Here is a 20,499-nt window from a genome sequence, read left to right as displayed (position 1 = left end):
AAATGATTTCTTAGCTTAAAAATGTATGCTAGTCAGATGGTTTCTGATCTAGAAATTATCATGTAAAATAACTTTCAATGTTGTTCATTTGCTTGAAATTTATCACTGTTCAGATGAGACTGGAGTTAGTCTACTTGCGAGTTAAAAAAAAAGTGATATAAAAATGACCTGATGTTCCACTCAGCCATGTTATGTTTTAATTTGTATTGACCCTTTCAGGAGCAGATGGATTCTGATGAGGAAGACTGATTGTGAAAACAGACAGTAGTAAATTAAGCAGCTGGATAATAATTTTTAAGAATTGTACACAGTCAGGCTTGCCTATAGACTCCTAGAAAGCTTCAAGCTGAGCAGCAGGCAGTGGTTATTACCTGCTAAAAGCATTAACAGTAGCTACGGTAACTTGCTGAAGGATAAAGGGGATATGCCTTAGAATAAAACCTCTGTGTGTCAGAGGGATTTTCAGACTGTACAAGAGTTATGTTTTTTTTACTAATGTTAGGCAAACTGTTTTGTCTTTGCATTGACTTTACATTGGCTGCAGCCTACACAGAGGGAACTGCTGGAAAAAAGGGGGGCATTAATACTTTCTACTGTGTGCGGGCCAGCCAGTAGTTAGAGAGGGGGCCCATGTTTTCTTAGGGCTCAGATGGCAAAGCTAAGTATTCAGCCTACGGCAGGAAAAAAGTGCCTTTTTTGTTTTCTGGCTGGAGAGTCCAAGCATTCCCAAAGGAACACAATGAATGGCCCATTTTGTCAGACACTGTTTCGTAGACATAGAATTCTTGTTTTTTCATAATTATTCTTGCCCGTCACTGGGTGTGCACATGACATTTGAGCGTGTTTTAAAGTCTTAACACACTCATGTGCCTGCAATAAAGTTACTCATAACAATCCAGGCTTTCTGCAGACAACAGAGCAGGGTCTGTTGTTTTCACAAGTCACAGCAGCTGGGAGGCAATTGTGAAGACAACAGCTTAATCTAGCTGGAAAATACAGGAAGAAGAGAATATACACTCAATTTCCTTCCATATTATTGCAAACAATGCAGAGGGCTTTTTTTTTGCTGTGGCTTTTTCTTTTCTTTGCTCTGGGTGGTCTGACTGAAAATGTGAGTGGCATAAAATCCACAAGAAAACGTACTTTGAATTTTCAACTTGTTGCATTTCTCTGTTCATTCCAATTTGCCTAAATCTGTCAAAGGGTGAGAATATTAATCTACATGAGCACTTTAAAAATCTTACAATAACAGACTTACTTTGACCTCATCTACAGTGTTTATTCTGGTGTTGGTTTTCAACATATGTTGCTGTTGCTTCTGAGTTACGCTGGTATAAATGAAACTGGAATCAGGAACTTAGAGGAAATCTCATTGCTGAAAACTTCCATTTGAAAGAACATTAGTTAAAGAAAAAATAAAGCCAAGCAGTCCTAGATGTCTGAAAGTTGTGTTTTAGCTTCTGTGTAAGAGGACAAGGGCACTCAGTAATTTGTTTCTTTATTGCATGCTTCTGAATCTGTAGATTAATCATATTTGTAAATGCTTCATTTATTTCAGAAGCACATTTACAAACAAAGCATGCAATAAATTAACATGCAAACTCAGTTAAAAAGGCAGTGATCAGTCAGTTTTTGCCCTAGTTATATCTTCTGAGGTAGTTTTGGGAAATATGAAGAAACTGGTAGGTTTTTTTCCTTGATGCAAAGGATGAAAAGTGAAGAGGAACATATTCTTCAAATATTATGTCAATACTAGAAACAGTAAAATGCAAATTTACATACATTTGGTTGGAGAGGTTGGGGTAGCTTAGCAGTCACCATTAGTTGTGGTTTCACTGAGGGCAGATGTTTCTTTTAATAAAAAGGCGATATTTATCCAGTTGCAGTGAAGGTACCTTCCTTTCCTGCTCTTGGGAACACTATATACAGCAGATTTCCAGTAACCATAGCAGAGAACTCAGATGGGAAAGATTTTTATTATGCCTAGCTCAGAGATTGTAGCAGTGACTGGTAACAGCAAAAGCCAGGCAGACACTGAGTATGGAAAAAAAATGAAGGATTTGAACATGGTCCAGACATTCAGGAGAATCAAGATCAGGCTGCTGTGTACTGAAAGACCACAATATGTACTCTGAGATAACTTACATGTGGACTCTACTGTTTTTAACAGAGCTGCAAATAATACAGTGCCACATGCACCAGCCAGTTCTGGGACAGTGGTGTCAGTGATGTACCTACTATTGGAAATGCAGTGGGTATTACTCTATTCAGCAACAATATAAAGCAGATAAATAATAATATCACATAGATGTAAAATCCTTTTTAAAAAGAATGGATGGGTACTTCAAGGTCCCTACTATATCAACTAGGCACACTTACTGACCTAACTGTAAGCAAAACCTGTTCCTCTTCTTTCCTTAACATATAATCCCACATCTTTGCCCTCCACTTCTCTTAAAAATACAACACCAATGTGGTCCAAAGTACACATCAAGATTATTTGGTCTGCGCATCTCACTTTGATCCTGTTCAGCCCATTTGCCCTTAAACCTCAGAGGTCTTATACTGTTATTTTATTGTATTTTCTTTGGTTAATTTTGGAGTTAGACTGACCTTCACAAATAAAAATTAAAATTAAAAACAAACAAACAACTAAAAATTCTTTTGAAAAAGTCATCTAACAGCTTTCTTTTACCTGAAAAGACAGTGAAGACAGACAAGCATGTGCTAAAAAAATAGGAGTGTGGGGCACAGCATTGTTTACTCTGAAAACCCTTGACTGCATTAGTAGTGCTTTAGAAAAGCAAGATTTTAATTGGTTTCAGATGCATGCATCTGTCTTGATAAACAAATGTTTGTGAGTGTCCCTATTTCCTTAGAATGATGCTACTTTTATGTCTAAGCTTTTCTTGTATTTGTGACAATGAATTTTCTAAAGCCAGGAAGGGCAAATGTATTTCACTGGAAGTTTATTGACTATTTTGGGAATGACTTTATTTATATCACTGATCTCAAAAGGAGAATTTACTGCCAGACAGCTACCTTGTATACGCAAAAAATACTCTCCAGAAGAGATGAAGTGAGAATGAATGCTATGAGTTTTGCAAGGAGACTGAAGTGAGGAGTGAAAAGACTAAGTGGAGGACAAAACAGAAATAAATCCAGCAATAGTAGATATGTGCATTATACAGAGTGATTTCCAAATTGTTACTTAAAATGTTGACCACTACGATTAGCCCAGCTGGCTTAAGACTTCTTCACTCAGCAACAAAACTTTTAAATGTGTCATGCTCAAAGTATGTCTTTACACAGGTAGAGGTGGTCTTCCCAGAGTAATTATTTAAGAAACAGGTTTTGTCTGTTCAAGAAAGTAATTCAAATGGTGACTGTCCAGTAGTGCAGCAAGCAAGCTGTCTAGCCAGGTGGGTCTAAGAACCTTGAAATCCTAAGTGAGGGATTTGGAAAAGAAGAGGAAAACATGTTCTACATATACATACACCTATTTCTGTGTGCATATATATGTGTGTATATTATAAAATATTTATATAAGATATAAATATGTGTATGTAAAATGTATTCTACATGCATATATGCAGATCTTTATATTATATATGTACATGTGTATAAATGTAGAATATGTTTTTTCTTTCTAATATAAAATATATAAACATATATACAGATTTAGTCTGTATATATGTATATAAAAATATTGTATATATTGTATATATAGAGAAAGAGACTTTCACTTTAAGGAAATGTTTGATAGGATATGTTCTGCTTGTTAAGATGTGTGAGTTTCTAGTGGCGTTGATGATACACTAACTTTCATAATATATACTTTGTAAGCCTAATCTCTTCCTATTGAGTAAACAAATTTCCACAAAGGCATCTTCAGTCTGCTTATACTGTCCACATGAGGAGGTGTAGTGCAGAATAACTGAGGTGCTACCAATACACAAACTGAAGCACTGTGTAGTTGTTTCCTGTGGAGCACAGTGACTTACAGGTAAACACAAAGGCAGGACTTTGAACAGGGCTATTGAAAGAAACTTTTTGTGTTCTCCTCTGATTTTGGAAGTCTGTTTGAATAGGCTTTATTTGCAGGGTACTTTCTCTTGTTTTCTTATTACCTGACCAAATGACCAAAATTATTACTTAGTTTCTGGATCTGGCTGTCATTAGGGCATGCCATTGCAGCTCAGTTTTACAAGATGTTATTACATTAGACTGATGTGTTGGACTCTGATTTTACCACCAAGTAAGCCCTCATCCTTACTCTTAATTTTTTTTTTCCTTTTCCTATCTATATGTCTTTTCCATTCTTATTCCAGTGTATGTAGAAATTGTCATCACTAACTAGTTCCTACTTCGGAAAAAAATCAGCACTTCAGCTGCTCCTGCAAATTCTTTCACCTTCTGAGCAGTGATTAATATACAGGTTTAAGCAGAATATTTAAACAAAACCTAAGAAAAAAAGGAAAAGAGCAAATATGCAGGCTAATGGTGCACCCTGAGGTGAGCAAAATGCATTTTTTTAACAAGCCAAGCATAGCAAAAAACCTATTCTACAGTGAAATTAATAATTACCAAAAAGATTTGCTAGCATTATTGTTGTATCCTTTATGAGAATATGGGTAACATGTTTAAAAAACATGGAAAGTGTGAATCAAAGCCCAAAGATTCAAACTGGTCTCTAATTTTTAATGTGATTTCTGTTTATATGCCCCTGGTGCATAGACTGAAATAGAGTCTGTGGATAACAAGTGTCTTTAGAGTTGTGCCACTTAACCTGAAAATTGTATCTGTTCCTCTGATATTATGGATTTCTAATTTTCTTTACAATCCTGATTTAACAAAGCTCTAAGGTAGGAGGGCATCCTGGTGCCTCATGTAGTAGGTGCCTGGCTATAATATATGTTTTCAGCCCCAAATATCTTCCAAAGGCAAGGTTTGTTTATTAACTGAACCCCATGCTGAGATTCAATCAATCTAATACAGGCTGAGTTTGAAGTTGAACATTCAAACGTATGCCCATACATCTTGGGCATATATCTTACATAATGATGTTGGCCCCAGACATCTTTCTGGGTTTGTTTATGTCTGTTATGGATTCCCCTCATTATCCATGCTGTTTGAGGGATTCCCTATGGATTCAGCCAGTTTATTGCATACTTTTTTAATTTTATGCCAAGCTGAATGTTCAGAGTGGCAGCTCGTATGGTAGCTCTGTACAGCTTCCTTTCAAATCCAAAGATGAATGCTGTGATTAAGGTTAAATAAAATAATATAGAAACCAACATGCTGTGAAAGGGTATAGAAGAGAATGCCTCAGGAGGGGCAAGAAGGTTATAGAAGTAAGGTGAATGATAGAACATTATGTTGACTACTCTTCTTATTTCTTTTCCTTTTAATTATGGTTAACCAGTAGAGCAACCATTCTGTGATTTGTCAGATCTTCCTTAGTGAGCATCTATCGTAATAACACTGGTAAAGCTCATTTACCAAGCTTCATCAGAATGAAGGGATGTTTTAATATGCCAGTCCCTAAGCACATCTGTGTGTGCCCACAACTCCCAGTAACATTAATTGAAGTTGCCTATTCAGAATGGAGCCTTAAATATAGAAAGCAGAGATTGGTATGGGCCTGGGCCATGCTGTATTCTCAGGGGTGTGTCCTGCTCCATGGAATAAGTGGTGGTTTTGAGGGTCTCCTCCTGAGTGACCAATGTTGCCCTTCTCATAGTCAGTGTATAGTACCTATTTAGTTCTTGTAGAAGAGTTTACTGGGTGTAATATGTGGTCAAAAGAAACTACAGCTAAAAGGCAGGTTTTTCTTATAGAGCCTTTGCATTATGAAAAGCGTTTATAAACTCAGATTTATAAACACTTAATTAATCAATTCTCCCTGCCTTTCATTGGAAATAAACAACCAGCGATATTATTTTAAAATAAAGCACAAGGTGTAACAAAAATGAAGTAATGTTTTGAGAAATATGTGATTGATGAATAAAAAACAGAGAGAGAAGGGTCGAGGGGGTGTTGGTCCAGCATTCATTATTCAGGCAAAACTTCTCCTTTAGTGTGCATTAAGTCAGGAAGACCAGACAGTGTCTGGAAAATTATTTGTTCTTTGAGAAGTAGTCTCTCAAATATGTTCCCTTGTTTCTTAAATGTGAAGGCATCCTTTGACTGTCTTAGTTATTTTATCTCTATTGATTTAAAGAAAACAAAAGAAACTTTAAAACCTGGAAACATAAATATCATTGAACCACCCACTTAAAAAAGAAAAAAAGGGGGGGGGGGGGAGGGGAGAGTGAGAGAGATGGAAAAAGAAAAGAAAGAAAGCACAGTGGATGGTTTCCAGGAGGGAACATGCTATGTTGTGTAAAGGGGGCTAGTGTAACAAGAAGTCATCTATTCTTGATTTCTTCAGACAGCTAGAGCTTTGTGCCTTGTCTAGTTTCTACATTTTAAGAGCTTGTTCTGTGTAGCAGAAATAATACAATAAATGGGTTTAACCACATTTGTCTCAGCTAGACAGTCTGCTTTGTCAAAGATTGCTGGTACAACATAAACAAATTATGTGTTTGTAGTGCTTTTCAATGAAAGCCTATCTAACAGAGTGGAGATTGTGTTTCGGCAGCTGTAGATTTAATCTCCTACCTGTCAGTTAAAGCAGGCATTTCCTGAGGAGATAAGGCCTGGCTGCAGAGGGGGGAGCAGTCGCAGCTGGACAAAGGGCCATTGTTATTGCTCAATAATTCTATGTAGATTTGCCTGTGCATTTCATCACACCAACTCTGGCACACTGTGTTTGCAGAGGAGCCAGCCCTTTGCTGCAGGCTCGGCAGGCAGAGAGAAAGGGCATTGCAGCACAGCTTTGTGCTGTTGGTTCCCAGCAATTGCCATGAACAACCGAAGAAAACATCCCAACTTTGAGAGCAGCCACACTCTAATGTGAGTGTGATCATAGAATTCATGGCAAGGATCTATTCACAAGCTGAAAGCATGCATTAAATAACACTGGAGTTCCGACAAAGTGGGGAAAGCCAGAAAATGGGAAATTCCTTTTTGAGTTTCAAGATCCTTTGCAGGAAAGGCAGCACAGCAGTGTGGATTCATGCCTAAAGTATAGCTGTTGTGGGAATTTTAACACCCCAACTTGGATAGGAGATACCTAATGCTGGGAGTGCTAGGAGATACCTAGTTTCCTGGTTTCCTGCCTTATTTTACCTTTTTAATTATATTGCTCTTTGAAAATGTTTTTGTAGATGTATCACAAATGCTGTAGAAAGTCGAGGAACCAAAATAACTGATTTGAGCCAGACACAGTTGGTGTAGGAAGGAAGCAGGCTGTGTGTATGTCACTGGAATTTTAGGAACTCTCTGTTACTTAGTCCCAAACTGCAATAATTACTGAATACCTAACACTGGCAACCAGCTCAGTCATACTGTGCGAACACACCAGTTTCTTGGAGCCTTTTCTGAGTAAAGATGGTCAGTCAGGTCATGTCAAAGAAATGAGGAATCCTTGGAAGACACAGAACAAATTAATTTTTGCATGCTATCAGTATTCTGGTTTGACTTTGATCTCTAGATGCAGGAGTTTTCTCCATTAAACTAGTTCTCAATAGAATTGCCTTTGATAACCCTTTGTGTTTCAATTTAGACACTCCATAAACATGATGTGATTTTTGAAAGTTATCTAGGTTACTTTTCTGCATTATACAGAAAAGATAAAATATGCAGAAGCAAGAATATTCTCACTATATGTGAATACCTACTTTGACCTAGTCTCTTAAATATTATCCATTTAGACTTGAGCAAAATAATCAATACTTGTCTTTACAATAAAGAAGAGTCTATTCACAGGCAAATAAATACCTGAAGAAATCAGCATTTGACTGGGTGGGATGGGAAAGGCGTCTCCTTTCCATACCTGTGACTCACCTCCACTTTTTTGTCCTACCAATATTCAAGTGTTTGACAGCTGAGCTGTGTTAGTGCTGGTGTGTACCTGCACTAAAGCTGCCTCATTCTGGTTTTGCAACAGAGCATGTCCCTTGTTAGCCATAGCTCTGCACTCTCAGTAGGTCTTTATTTAATTGTGCAGTAAAATGTAAAGGTTGTGAGCAGAAGATCACAATGGAATTACTTTATATCTGCTATGCATTGGAACTTCTGTGACTGGAAAAGAAATCGAGGCCCTTCTGCATTTCCTCATGTGTAAACTGGAGACATAATACTATTCTCTGAATGGGGCCTTGAACTTCATTTAATTAATATTTATAAAGTATTCGAAACTTCTAAGTGCTTATATAGTTACAATACAATATAGTTACAAATCTTGAAATATCAGTGAAAACAGAGCTTTAGAAACAATGTGCTGATCAGGAAGAAATTCTTCCTGCAGAAAGTAAATGGCAGAACTCCTCAGCCTCAGAGCCCCCTGTATTTCAGATCTATTTTCTATTACTTTAATATAACAGAAAAACCTCAACCTGTTTTTTTGTTGTACCTTTCTTTTTTTTTTTTTAACCTGTATAGGCCAGAAGGAGTTTTGTTCAGAGGCACTGAAAGATGTTTCTCTTTTTGTTTTAACTTCTGGTGGAGGTATTCTTCAGTGAAAGACAATCAATCCTTTAGCAATCATCAGTGTATGGTGCTAGGTTACTTTTTTTTGTACTGTACATTGCAAGCCCTTCTATTGAGGGAATTAGTTTCATGTTAATACCTGGTGCTGGCTACTATTCAATAGAGAACTCTGTCTTGAAAGGATATGGGGAGAAGACTGCTTGAAAGCACCAATATGAAATGCAAACTTTAAAGCATCTCCTGCTCTAAATTTTTCCATCAACAGGAGATTTCAATCTATTCCAAAAATCTTGCACATTTTGGTATCACCATAAAACATAAGCTATTAAGGAATTTCTGACATAATTTATATTTAGATTTGAGCTCCAGTAATGGAGCTTCTGTATATAAAATATCAACAAGTATCATTAGGCTGCAGTATTTTTCTTATTTTGGCATGAGTAAGACAAGGTGCAAATGAGAAGCATACATCTTCACTAGTCTTTGAAACTATCGGAAATAATTGACTTGCTCAGTCTTCTGTGATGGCTTGGTGACCACTAACTGTGACAATTTGCATAATAGTCAGCCCTTCACTTCTGTAGAGATAACTGTTTGTATCTGATTAAAATTAGGACTGTTTTAGTTCTCTTGACTTTTCCAGAAGTTGCAGAAATAGAGATTTGCTGTTATGCTTTAACCAAACAAATGCACACAAGGGGATAACAATATGCTGAGTTTATGCAGATTTTACAACACAAATCTGAATAAAATACCCACTAATAGACCCTTAAGGAGTAATAAACACACATGAATTTTCCTTAGTTGCACTTTAAAGTGATTTTAACATACTACTAGACCTTAACAATAATATTTAATTGACAAGATTATGCATTTGTATGGATTGAAAAGGTGGTAGATCTCTAATTCCAAATGAACTATAAATTCACTTTTGCATAACATGTTTTATTTATTTCTCTATAGCAGAGATGTTCTCCATCCCTCCTAGTGAGACTTTCTTAAAATACAGACAATTTAAATAGATTTAATTACCATTTATCATACTTGTAACTTCATGAGATCATCGTTAGTTGAATTCTGTATTTTCAGGTAGTCAAGGAGCTAGCTAAAACCAGGGCAACACAATAAGAGGCTAATAGAAATCAAATGAGAGCAAGGGTTTAAAACTATTCTGGTTTATGAGTGGTTTGTAGTATTTTTCTGATGCTCCCTTCTTTATTTCCTGAGTTGGTGGAATTTAAGTTCAGTTCATTTAAAGTTTCAAAGTAGTGAGGAAAAAATAATAAAAAAATAAGGATGCTCTCTTTCTCTCTATGATCATGGCTGCAATTTTCACATTAATGCTGTGGCCACTGCAGCAGACTTAAACCTCCAAATCATGCTGCCCATTGGACAAATGGAAAAAATGATAGAGGGAAAGAAAGAAAATAGCTATTACAATCTCTTTAAAAATTCAGTAGTGGGGTAAAATTTTTTTTATAATATTTCCCATATGAAAAGTTCTCACTTTGTAAGTCTGTGGTATCTTTTTTTTTTTTTTTTTTTTACAGTTTATTTGCCAACACTTCCCCTGGGATCTCATTGGCAGACATTTTCTTTGTGGCTCATGTACTTCCACTGAGAGGAAATACTTTTCAATTAGACTGTAGATAATTAGATGGCAGATAAATTAGAACATAATATACCTCCCTATATAGATGTGGCTCCAGTGGTTCTATATTGCTAACAGGAGCAAAAAGTAGTCTCTGAATAATTTTTGATGTGGGAGCTATGTCAGTGCAATTTTTCAGAGCCTCAGCTACATTCAGTGCCTGCACGATCACTTTTGGTCTGTTGGAACCCACCTTTCTTCAATGATTCCTCCTCAGGGACCCTGAATCCTCAGCCTCCCTTGGACTGTTTATGCTTGAAAGGATTTTTCACTTAATGTTTGAGTCCACTCTCACATATTATCTTTACATTAGACAATGTGAAGCATTGATGGTGCCTTAATTCAAAGCTTTGAGAGTTCCTCAGTTACATTTCTGAGCTCAGGACAAAAGGCCCAGCCCCCAGTCACACACAAAGTAGCCAGATCCTTTATAACTGAACTGGTCAGTTAATCCAGCCTTACAGTCACTTTGCTTCATCAGAACAACACAAATAAAACAGCCAGACCATTCAATTATAACCAAAGAGACATTTTTATTTTTTCAGTACAATTCTTCTGCAGTTTTTTCCAACTAGATCATTTTTGGGGGACAGAAAAAGGCTCAGTCACAGCATGAGTTCATTAAAGTTTTGGCACAGTTGGGGAGAAGATTTAGACACAAACCTGCACAAATCTTAGCACATAACTGCTTTTAAGCATTTAAGTGAGCTCACTGACTTTGACATATATGTGTTTTCACAGAAGTCCCTGCTTCTTTATGCAACATGGTGTTTGCTTCCTTACATGACTGCCAGAATGACCTAATCAAAAAAGATCCAAATTAACAACATTTCTTATGTTTCCTCTCTTGCAAAGGACAACAAATCAACACTAGTTATTGAAATTAAAAAAATTCCAATAGTGGTATAAAAATGAAGTGCCATGCATTGTACACAGACTGTTTAAAATCCAGGTGAGATAAATACATATAGTACACAGGGTATTTAAGAACGTGCATTAGTAGTACTGGGAACACAAGCACTGCCATTATTATTTTTAAAATAAATCAACCCAAAATGTAACCTGTTGAGCTATCAGCTATAGCCATTCTATTCTATCATATAAACATGCATTTTGAGCATTCTGAAAATTCACATTCTTACTTGATACACTGTCATTACCTGGAAAACTCTCCTATTACACTGCAGTTTTTAAATGAGAGAGTAGAAAACTTTAAATGCATTTCTACTATGGAAATTTAGAGGCTTAATGACTGCATATACAAGTTAAAGCTTCAGTCTGCCTTTACCAATATTTCAAGAAGTTAAAAAAAATCTTAGGTAGAAGTTCAAATTTAAGCTTTGAAAAGGCCAGTGCTAAACATAAATGGCTTTTAACCAGGCGAATTGTCCAGCCAACTTGTGAGATTAGCATTCACATGACTGTAGATAAAGCACTGCAGATTTGCCCAGCTTATCAAATGGGCCACCAGCTTTTATTATTTCAGGGAGAATCAAATTGGAAGTTGCTTCTTGAACTAATCAGGACTGATTTGCTCTAAAGTTACTTCCTGACTTAGATCTCAGGCAAGGAAGTGCTGTAATCAGTTCCCAAGGGCTGTCGGAGTTGTGATGGGATATTAAAGGAATGGCACACTACCTTTTAAGATTTCCCTCATCTTGGCTGCTTCTCACATTTAATGCAGCTAAACTTCAGATTCTTGTATAGTACCAAAGATTAAATTTATGAAGTAGTTCTGTGTAAGATACAACTTAAGTCTGCAGAACTGAATTTTGCTCAGGTTCCCTCCGGGGTGTGAGCAGTTCAGCTAAAGATATAGACTGGCAGAATTGTTCAAATCCACTGATTTACCACCCGTCACAAAAAAAAAAACAAACAACAAAACCCTAAAAACAAAAACAAAGAAAAAAAAAATCTTCATGAAAGAGAAAATTAGTCCCTCTGAGTGTCACTGCTTGCATATTAACCCATAGTGTGGGCTCTGCCAAGTTACTCGCTGACTGACTGCTGCAGATGCTCTTTCTCAAGTATTCTGAGTGAGATCTTTAGTGCAAGTCTTTGGGGACAAACAATAGCACCTGTTCGTCACAAGACAGCAGCCCAGTTAGTCCATTCATGTATCTTTAATGAAGCTCTGGGGCAGATGGCAAAAAATGGCATCATCAACAACTTAGCAGAGAGGAGACAAAAGGGAAAGTGCCGGTCCAACAATGTGCTGTTTTTACGAATGGGAAGAGACAGGGTCGGAGTGTTTCTCGAGCATCTGCTACAGTCTTAATTTTCAGAAAGACCTGAGGACCATCTCAGCAATTAAAATTTTTGGGGTTATAGCTGATTTTATGAACCACACCAGTCAATCCCAGCTCCCAGTTTCTCCTCCCACCAGTAAAATTGTAATAATTGTAATAATAATAACACTAGCAACAACAATTAAAACAAGAACACCCTCATGAAAAAAAATTGTCAAAAGTGAAGGTGTCTCCTTTTTTTTGGCATTCATTTTATATCTGTAATAATCTAGTGATCAGTGACACTTGTACAATCTCTTCCTTTTTAATGCTTTTTTGTGCATTTCAGTTGACCTGTGCTGAAAATTGTCATCCATGTATATAACAATTATAGGTGAAACCAATATTTGCCTAGGAATAGATTTCAATCCGTTGCAGAGGGAAGGCCCATGGGAGGGTATGTTTGCCATTCAGTCTGGGCTTTTTTCAATCTGTATAACTCAAACTTAGATTCTAAATGTGAGCTTCCTTCAGCCAAAGTTACATTGATTTGTATCGGCTGAGGACCTGATCTGGTGTTCAGTTTCAAGGAAGAATAGCAGATAGCCACAACTACTATTCCACACTTAAAGAATTGTTTTATTTGAGAATTAAAAAAAAATATTATTATATGGTGGAGTACATTCAGCTCTACAGAACTGGACTGGGAAATAACCATAGTAGGATTTGTTTATTATATGTTTTAAGTGATTTTTATGACACTGGTGTGAAGAATTGCTGTGAATGCTTATGCATCATTACTCTAACTTGGGTACTCTGATCTCTTCTGTGCCTTGTGAGATTGCCTTGATGTCTTGTACCTTTGCAACCCCATGGAAATACTTAGTGTGTGATTGAAAGGGATATTTCTTAAGTGTTGGGTCCATTTGATGAGGCTGTACTTGAGAACTCATGAAAATGGTTCTAAGTTGCGTTGTGTTGAATTCTTTCTAGTGTAGCCTGCAGTTGTTTCTGTCAGACAAAGCCTGTCATTTTCAGTTGCTCTACTCCTGTAGAACCAGTGTAAAGGAACACCACACAGCAAAACCAGCAACATTTTGTCAGAGTAAAATGCCTGTGCTGGGCACATGGGGATCAACTCCAATCTAACCAAGTTTAACTCATATCCTAAAATGCACAGCTAGGCTTACCTCAGCTAAAATGAGAGAAATAGCTGCTCAAAGCTAGTTTCTTTCACACCCCAGTGCCATAATAGTAATTGCACAAAGACCTTTTTATTATAAGTTGCTTTTCCTGAGAAATGGATTCAGAAAAATACTGTAAAGTATTTATTTTTGCTTGACCTTTATTAACCTCCATGTTAGGGCTTTCCCAAGAGAAGAGTTGTTGGTAAATTAACCCTCATAGACACACACAGTAGCATTTCTGCACTGCATCAATGGTTGTGAAAGTAATGGGGATATGACAAGAAAATTTGGCACTATTTAAACAGTGTCATAGGTCAACATATGGGATTGGACCAAAAAAGTTCTTTAGGAATTAAACAGAAAAAAAACCCCAACAAAACGCTTGAAGTGTACTTTAACATTTTAATAGTATTTAATGCCATCAATTTATGGAAGGATGAGGGCAACATTTTTTCTGCCTAAAGCCCCAATTTCTTCCTACATGTACTAGCTTTGATATATAAGCCATTATATGTCTGCTTAACTACTAATCAGAAAAATCCTAGTCATACCCATGGGTACTTCAGGGATTAAGGAATGATGGATAAAAACTCTTTGTGATCCTAGCCACTGTCTCTGAAAAACATGTAGCATAAATTAAGGAACTAGAAAATTAACATGTGGATTTAATAGATGTTATTCTCTCACGTGTCCCATTTTCTAAATATTGAATACAAAAAGGTAAGGGTGAATAATTTTTTGCTTTGGCATGTTTGAGCTCTTTGATAAATTTATTAGGGTCAAATTATATTTGATATAGTAGGTTTTATTCTGAAATGTTCTCTGAATACAGCTCCATAATTACCAAGCTACATGATAGTCCATAAAGCTATAAAACTGCTTAGAGAGGCAAGCAATTTATATGTTATAGTGAGGTGTATATGGCAAAGGATGTTTAATTGGAAGCCAAGATGTTGGAGCCTTAAATCTTAAGAGCTGGGATGTTGACTAAAAGACCACTTAATACTGTAATAAGATTTTGAAATAACATACCTGAGTTGATGGTAAATAAGTGAACAATACAATGTTGTGGGATCTCAGCCTTAAATTTACCCTAAGAACAGTAAAATTTTAACATCTAAGGTGGGTACTGCAGCGTTAGGTTACTGCTAAAATGCCTCTCTACTGTCTGTGATCAAAGATGAGAAAACCCTGAGCAAAATTAATAGAAATACATACCAATTCTCTTTTTAAAGAACCTATGGTATATTAGAAAGGTTTAGAAGGCTTTACCTTGTGCCAGGACAGGGAATATTAATAACAATAATAATAATAATTTTTTTAAAAATAGAAGAAGTAGGAAAACGTGCAGTTCACTGAGGCTGTTACACCTTTGACACTGAGGGAAAACAATGTTAGTGAGGGCTTTGATGTGATAATGTGAAATTGGCAGGGGTTACATTAAAGAGAAGGTTCTCTGGGACTGTGTGAACACAAGAACACTATCAGTACTGGAGAAATACCTGTCAAGACAAATTTGTGCTATTTCTGATCAGAGGCTCTCTTCTGTTTAGCAGGTTCAGGGTCACATGCCTCCGCTCATGATCCCAATTTTTCCACACGACCAGAGGACACTGGCAGCGGCTGCTGCAGCCCAGCAGGGATTCCTCTTCCCCCCAGGAATAACCTACAAGCCAGGTAAGCTGGCAAGGATGTGAAGCTAGTTAACATTTTAAGATATTAACTGTAGCTTCTTGTGTGATCTGTCTCATATTGTTGATGTTACACAACAGGCGTAGCTGGTTGGAAATAATGTGGAGTTTTGCAACTACACTTGAAAGAAATCTCCTGGCTTGAAGCAGGTGGATAGAATATTCGTTATTGAATATCATGAGGTTCATTACATTTATTTCCCACAAAATAATTTGCTCTACATACATTGGCCCATTTGCCTAGTAATTTGTGTCTGGTCTGCCTTGTATCATCATACAAAGGCTATATATCTCAAATTAATTCTGTTATCTTCACTGTACTTGTCTTTTGTGCCAAAATTCTTACTCTTAATTAGAGATAAAAGTCAGGGAAAGTATAATTTAATTAGCAGGCTTCAAATGGACAACTTTTTGTTTGATTTCAATCTGAATAATAAAAGATTTCAGTGGTTCAGTCCCAGTCATCATTCAGACTTATAACAGGTCACATAACCTTGCAGTGAAATATGTTTTGAGTTGATTTAGCAAATGTTATGATTTCTTTCTTTTTTTCCGCCAAGTTTACAGGACTCCTGGGGAATTCAATTAGGGATATAATGGTTTGAAGCTACTTTCAGAGCCTCCTTGTAAACAGGGCTTTAAATGTTTAAAGACACGTTGCCAAAGGAATTCAATGTAGGAAGATAGTTAAGTAAATAAAAGTCAACCTTATTTTCATTTGTACATTCTTTGTAAGTGACCTCAGTCCAGAAGCAGCAACCTTATTTCGCTCATTAAAAGTATTTCCTGTCAAGCTGCCTTTAGCATATTAACCTGATAACTAATAACTACAAAACATAAATACCAGCTTCTTTTTTGACATTAAACATGAAATGTACAAAGTAAAGCATTGATCCTGCTCCCACTGATGCTAGTGGTGTTTTTACTGTTGACTGCAGCAGGAGCAGGGTCAAATCCAAAGTAAAGCCTTGTAACATATGATGTAAACAGCATGCTAATTAAAAGCCAGGTTGAACCTAAAATCTTTTCTAGCAAGTTTACTTAATATTAGATGAAGTGAAGCCAAGCAGGATTTCAGCAAGCATTTCCATTTGTCCCACTCCCTTCTGTGTCTTTATTCTCAAGACACTCCTCTTTAAACGCAGAATCTTTGTCTGGTAACTGTCTTATTTTTAGATTTAACAACTCCAAAATTCTTTTCCATTTAACAAACTTCTGCACTGTATGCAGGAACCAGTTTATAGAGCTCTGAAAGTCACCTAGCTCTAGATGACACAGGATGATGGTCATTCACACGTCACCACCTCACAGCAGTTGGGGACCAAAGTGAAGACTGTTTTGTATCCAAAGACATAAAAGCTGCCAGTTGTGGGAACTGTAACTGTCTGCAACACCCTGGCTAATGCCTTCCCTCTCACAGGCAAGAGAAAGCATATGCTTCAGTTTCCCTGTTTTTTCCATTTTGATCTGAGATGCTTTCTGAATAGTGACTATTAATGATTAAACTATTGGTTGTGGTTCCCACTTGAAAGGTGCTATACCAAATTGTGTTGTGTTGATTTTGGCTCTGTAGGCTACTTGGTACAATAACTCAAGAAAAAGAGTACCAGCATTATTTTCTGCACCTATTCTAAATTGTACTCTACAGTACCTGTGGTGACACTATTAACCTTATGCTAGTTATACACTACTTCACCTGTGATCCTATTGACCTCATAGCAGAAGGTGATACAACTTTAGGGTATTTTTTTGCTTGCCACAGTGCAGAAAGAGAGATCTATAATGAATGATAGAAGAATGAAGTACAGGCAGAAATTGAAGCCCAGATACCTCAGAATACAGCCAGGCAGTTTGCTAGTATGTTAGTGGTTTATCTCCAGATGATGCTAGTAAAGACCAGAAGTCATGGTGATCTGATTATGCCAAGTGGCTTGCAAGAAGCCTCTGAGAATAGTTGTATTGTTAATATATTTATTAAATTCAACAGCATGTGGAGTAAAGGTAGCTGGGCAGGTTAGCAGTTTCTGTTGCACACCTCATGATTAAAAAAACCCACTATAACTACATTTGGTGTTGATTAATTCCTGGTTTTGGCACTTGGCATAGTAGTTAAGGAGTTAATGAAACTGGAGATTAGGCTACCCTCTTTCATAGAGAGAGTTCTTCGAAGTAATTTCTGAGGAATATTTCTGAATTTGACTGCTACTACCCTTACTCTTCTACTTGTGTACGAAATAAGACTTTTACCTCTAGCATTGTCAGTACAGACTCACTTCTACTTCTGTGTAAGATAGGAGAGGGAGTAACCCTCTGGATCCTTAAGATTTTCTTCTTGGTTGACCATGTAGTTTCTTTTTCACTTTATTTTGATGTAGGCAAGACTGAGCTTTCACACTTCTGGTTTCCCTTGACATTCAGAAAACACAGAGAGAGGGATTTCAATAATAGGACCTCTGAGTACTTTTAAAACTGACAGTGTCATTTAGAAAATGTCTAATAATGTCATAAAATAGTGTCAAATAGTGTCACAGTCACTTAATTTGCTTTGCCCACAAAATGGGCTAGGCATAAGCCATCTCCAACTTGGAAGTGGCAGATCTTAGTGTGTCAGTGCAGCCAAGATGACAAGTCCTGCCTTGGTGTACAAGCAGGGTATGACTATGTGCATGTGTCCCTGCAGATAGCTTCACAGGCTAAGTGGGAACCAATTTCATGGCTGTTTAGTTCAGTGCCAAGATAGCAGTTTCTGAGTACTGATGCAAATGTGCATTTTACTTCTATGCCTTGAGGTAAGAAAATGGTATTCCTATTACAAAATACACTAGGTCGTGCCCTCAATGGAAGAACTACTAAAAGAGAGGAGAATTTAGTAGGGTCTGAGGTCCTTCCAGCTCATGCTGTAGTTGCTCTTGAATTCCTGAGCTCAGTAAGTCATTATGAATAGAAAACTTGAGGAATTGCTGATATATGGCTATGCTTTGTATTAAAGTCTAACAGGACAGAATTTCCTGGCAGGATCTGTACTATGAAGTGGCTGTAGCCCTCCCCCCTCTTCATTCCCCTCCTCCCCTCAATATGTGGAGCTCTAGGAGGTGAATCAGGCCAAAGTTAGCAAATGCTGATGACAAGTAATAATTACATTAGAAAAAAAAGTCCCCAAAGTCTCATGCTTCCTTATGTATCTCAAAGTCATGTAATACAATTTTCCGGCATGGTAAGTACTAATTGAGAAATCAGAGCTGCATAGACCACCTAATTAATTTTTTATACATATTTCAGTATTTATACTGTATACTGGATTAATTAAAACTTTAGGGCGCTGTGCATCTCAAATGACTGTTGTGACTATTGACCTGCAGGCGCTTGTCGAGCCTTGTAGAGTACCTGGTTGTGGGGGTAGCCACTTATTCCAGTGGGAAGCCAAGAGTGGCAGCTGGAAGGAAACTGAAACTTGCCCAGAGATGCTACACAGTTAATATAATCACTTTACATTCCAAGTATAGCAAAGCAGCTTCGCTAGCTCTCTGACTGTGACCACTATACTTAGTGCTTGGAACTGGTGGGTAACATAAGTACCATTATAAGTCCTCTCCCAGTGCAAATTTCCTTTCACTTAACCAACCACATGCATCCAGGAAAAGTTAGTGGGCTGGAGTATCCTTGAATGTGATTACTGTTTCCCCATTAGTTCCCTGGGTCAAGAGGACACTGAGTGGTATAAGGAGGAGGACAGTCCCCTCCTCCATCTTGCAATGTCTAAAGTATTGCTTTCTTCAAGTTTTGTGGCTATGAGGGAATGGGAAAGTAAGATGAGGATGAAATAAATATGTAGAGAAACCAGACCATCCTTTGAGCAGAGCTCAAACAGAGTTTGCTCTGAGCAGAGATTGGGAGGTCCAGTACCCATGCTTGCTGTGTGTCCCTGTGACTTGGAAATGAATGATGGCTTTTCCTTGATAGTCTTCTGCAAATGTTTTGTATTCATCAGTTCTTTACCAGATGTGGAAAATATCTGTGAAAAAGATTATTGAAAATAGAGGCATTGGGGTATGGAGGCTGTAAGCATCTATTTAAAAAGGTTTGTAGAGTGATATGCTGCAGTGTATTTTCAAAGCATTTATTCATATTTCATGTATAAAGTATAGAAAGACCATTATAAGAATAGCAAAAATAATCCACAAGAGACTTTACTATGCTGGCAATAGAGTGAAATATGAAAATGGAGACCGTGTACCAAGGCTGATGGCAAAAATAGTGAGAAATGGAGCCAATGTTTTGTCCTGGTTCTGTTGCTACGTGCTTTAGGGCAAATCAACAATAACTCATTTGAAATCAATGAAAGTGAAATTAGGTAAAGCATGACAAACAAAACTGTCAAGGTTATTGTCATCTGGCTAAACCTCAGAACATTCCAATACTGTGAGATACTAGTCATCAAATTAATTAAACTGTTTGATTACAGTAGCACATCCACATAACTAACATTGTTTAGGTCTACTGGATTTCACTGATTCCCACGATTGCAATTTCCATTTGGAGCAAACTTTTTGGAAATTTTTCCTAAAGCTGCAAGGTGGTTTAAGTTTTATGTAGCACAGTACTTTATCTAAAGCATGCTGCTCTTCCTCTTGTTGAGAACAGAAAGCATGCATCAAATCAAATATCTACTGAGTTGGCCATATCTCTTTGTATGGCAGAGGTGGTGCATGAGTGGTTCTAATGGAAATTCCTTGGGACTGGCTTAAAGTCTGTCATGTGTTCTCTGTTGGCTTTTACCTGTTGGAATGAAGAATCTGTAAGCTCAGAATTTGTTGTAGCAATCCATATGTGCCTTGCTCCTAAATTTTTAGGTAAGAACAGAAAGTGGTAGTAGGAAGCTGAGTATTTTCAGCTGGCATTTTCAGAGAACCTCTGCTCATAGTAAAGACAATCAGTTTTGGGGCAACTGATTCCGCTGCAACATGAGGATCACAATAAGGTAGTGTTGTGGCAAACTCTGCTTAGAGCACAGGCAGAACTGAGGTAATGTCATTGGACAGGGGAGATGCTCCATAGTATTGCCATATCCAGTTACCATCTTTCTCAGTCCCAATGCCTCTGCACACACAAAATGCATGCCCTGTGTGGGAATATTGCAGGAGTGGGTA

At 37.3% G+C, this 20,499-nt stretch overlaps 1 protein-coding gene across 10 annotated transcripts in view; it reads left to right on the top strand.

Moving 5' to 3' along the window:
- Positions 1-20,499, top strand: part of SOX6 (SRY-box transcription factor 6) — a 334,845-nt gene that overhangs the window by 223,819 nt on the left and 90,527 nt on the right. For 8 of the 10 annotated variants that reach the window (XM_030450938.1, XM_030450944.1, XM_030450941.1 and 5 more), the window contains one exon: positions 15,215-15,338. In XM_030450938.1, coding sequence (XP_030306798.1) covers positions 15,215-15,338 — 124 coding nt within the window. The remainder of the gene's footprint in view (positions 1-15,214; positions 15,339-20,499) is intronic. The other 2 variants (XM_030450942.1, XM_030450940.1) reach the window with 1 other exon arrangement.

The sequence above is a fragment of the Calypte anna genome, chromosome 5 (assembly GCF_003957555.1).
Source record: "Calypte anna isolate BGI_N300 chromosome 5, bCalAnn1_v1.p, whole genome shotgun sequence".
Taxonomy (NCBI): domain Eukaryota; kingdom Metazoa; phylum Chordata; class Aves; order Apodiformes; family Trochilidae; genus Calypte; species Calypte anna.
This window is presented reverse-complemented; position numbering and strand designations above follow the sequence as displayed.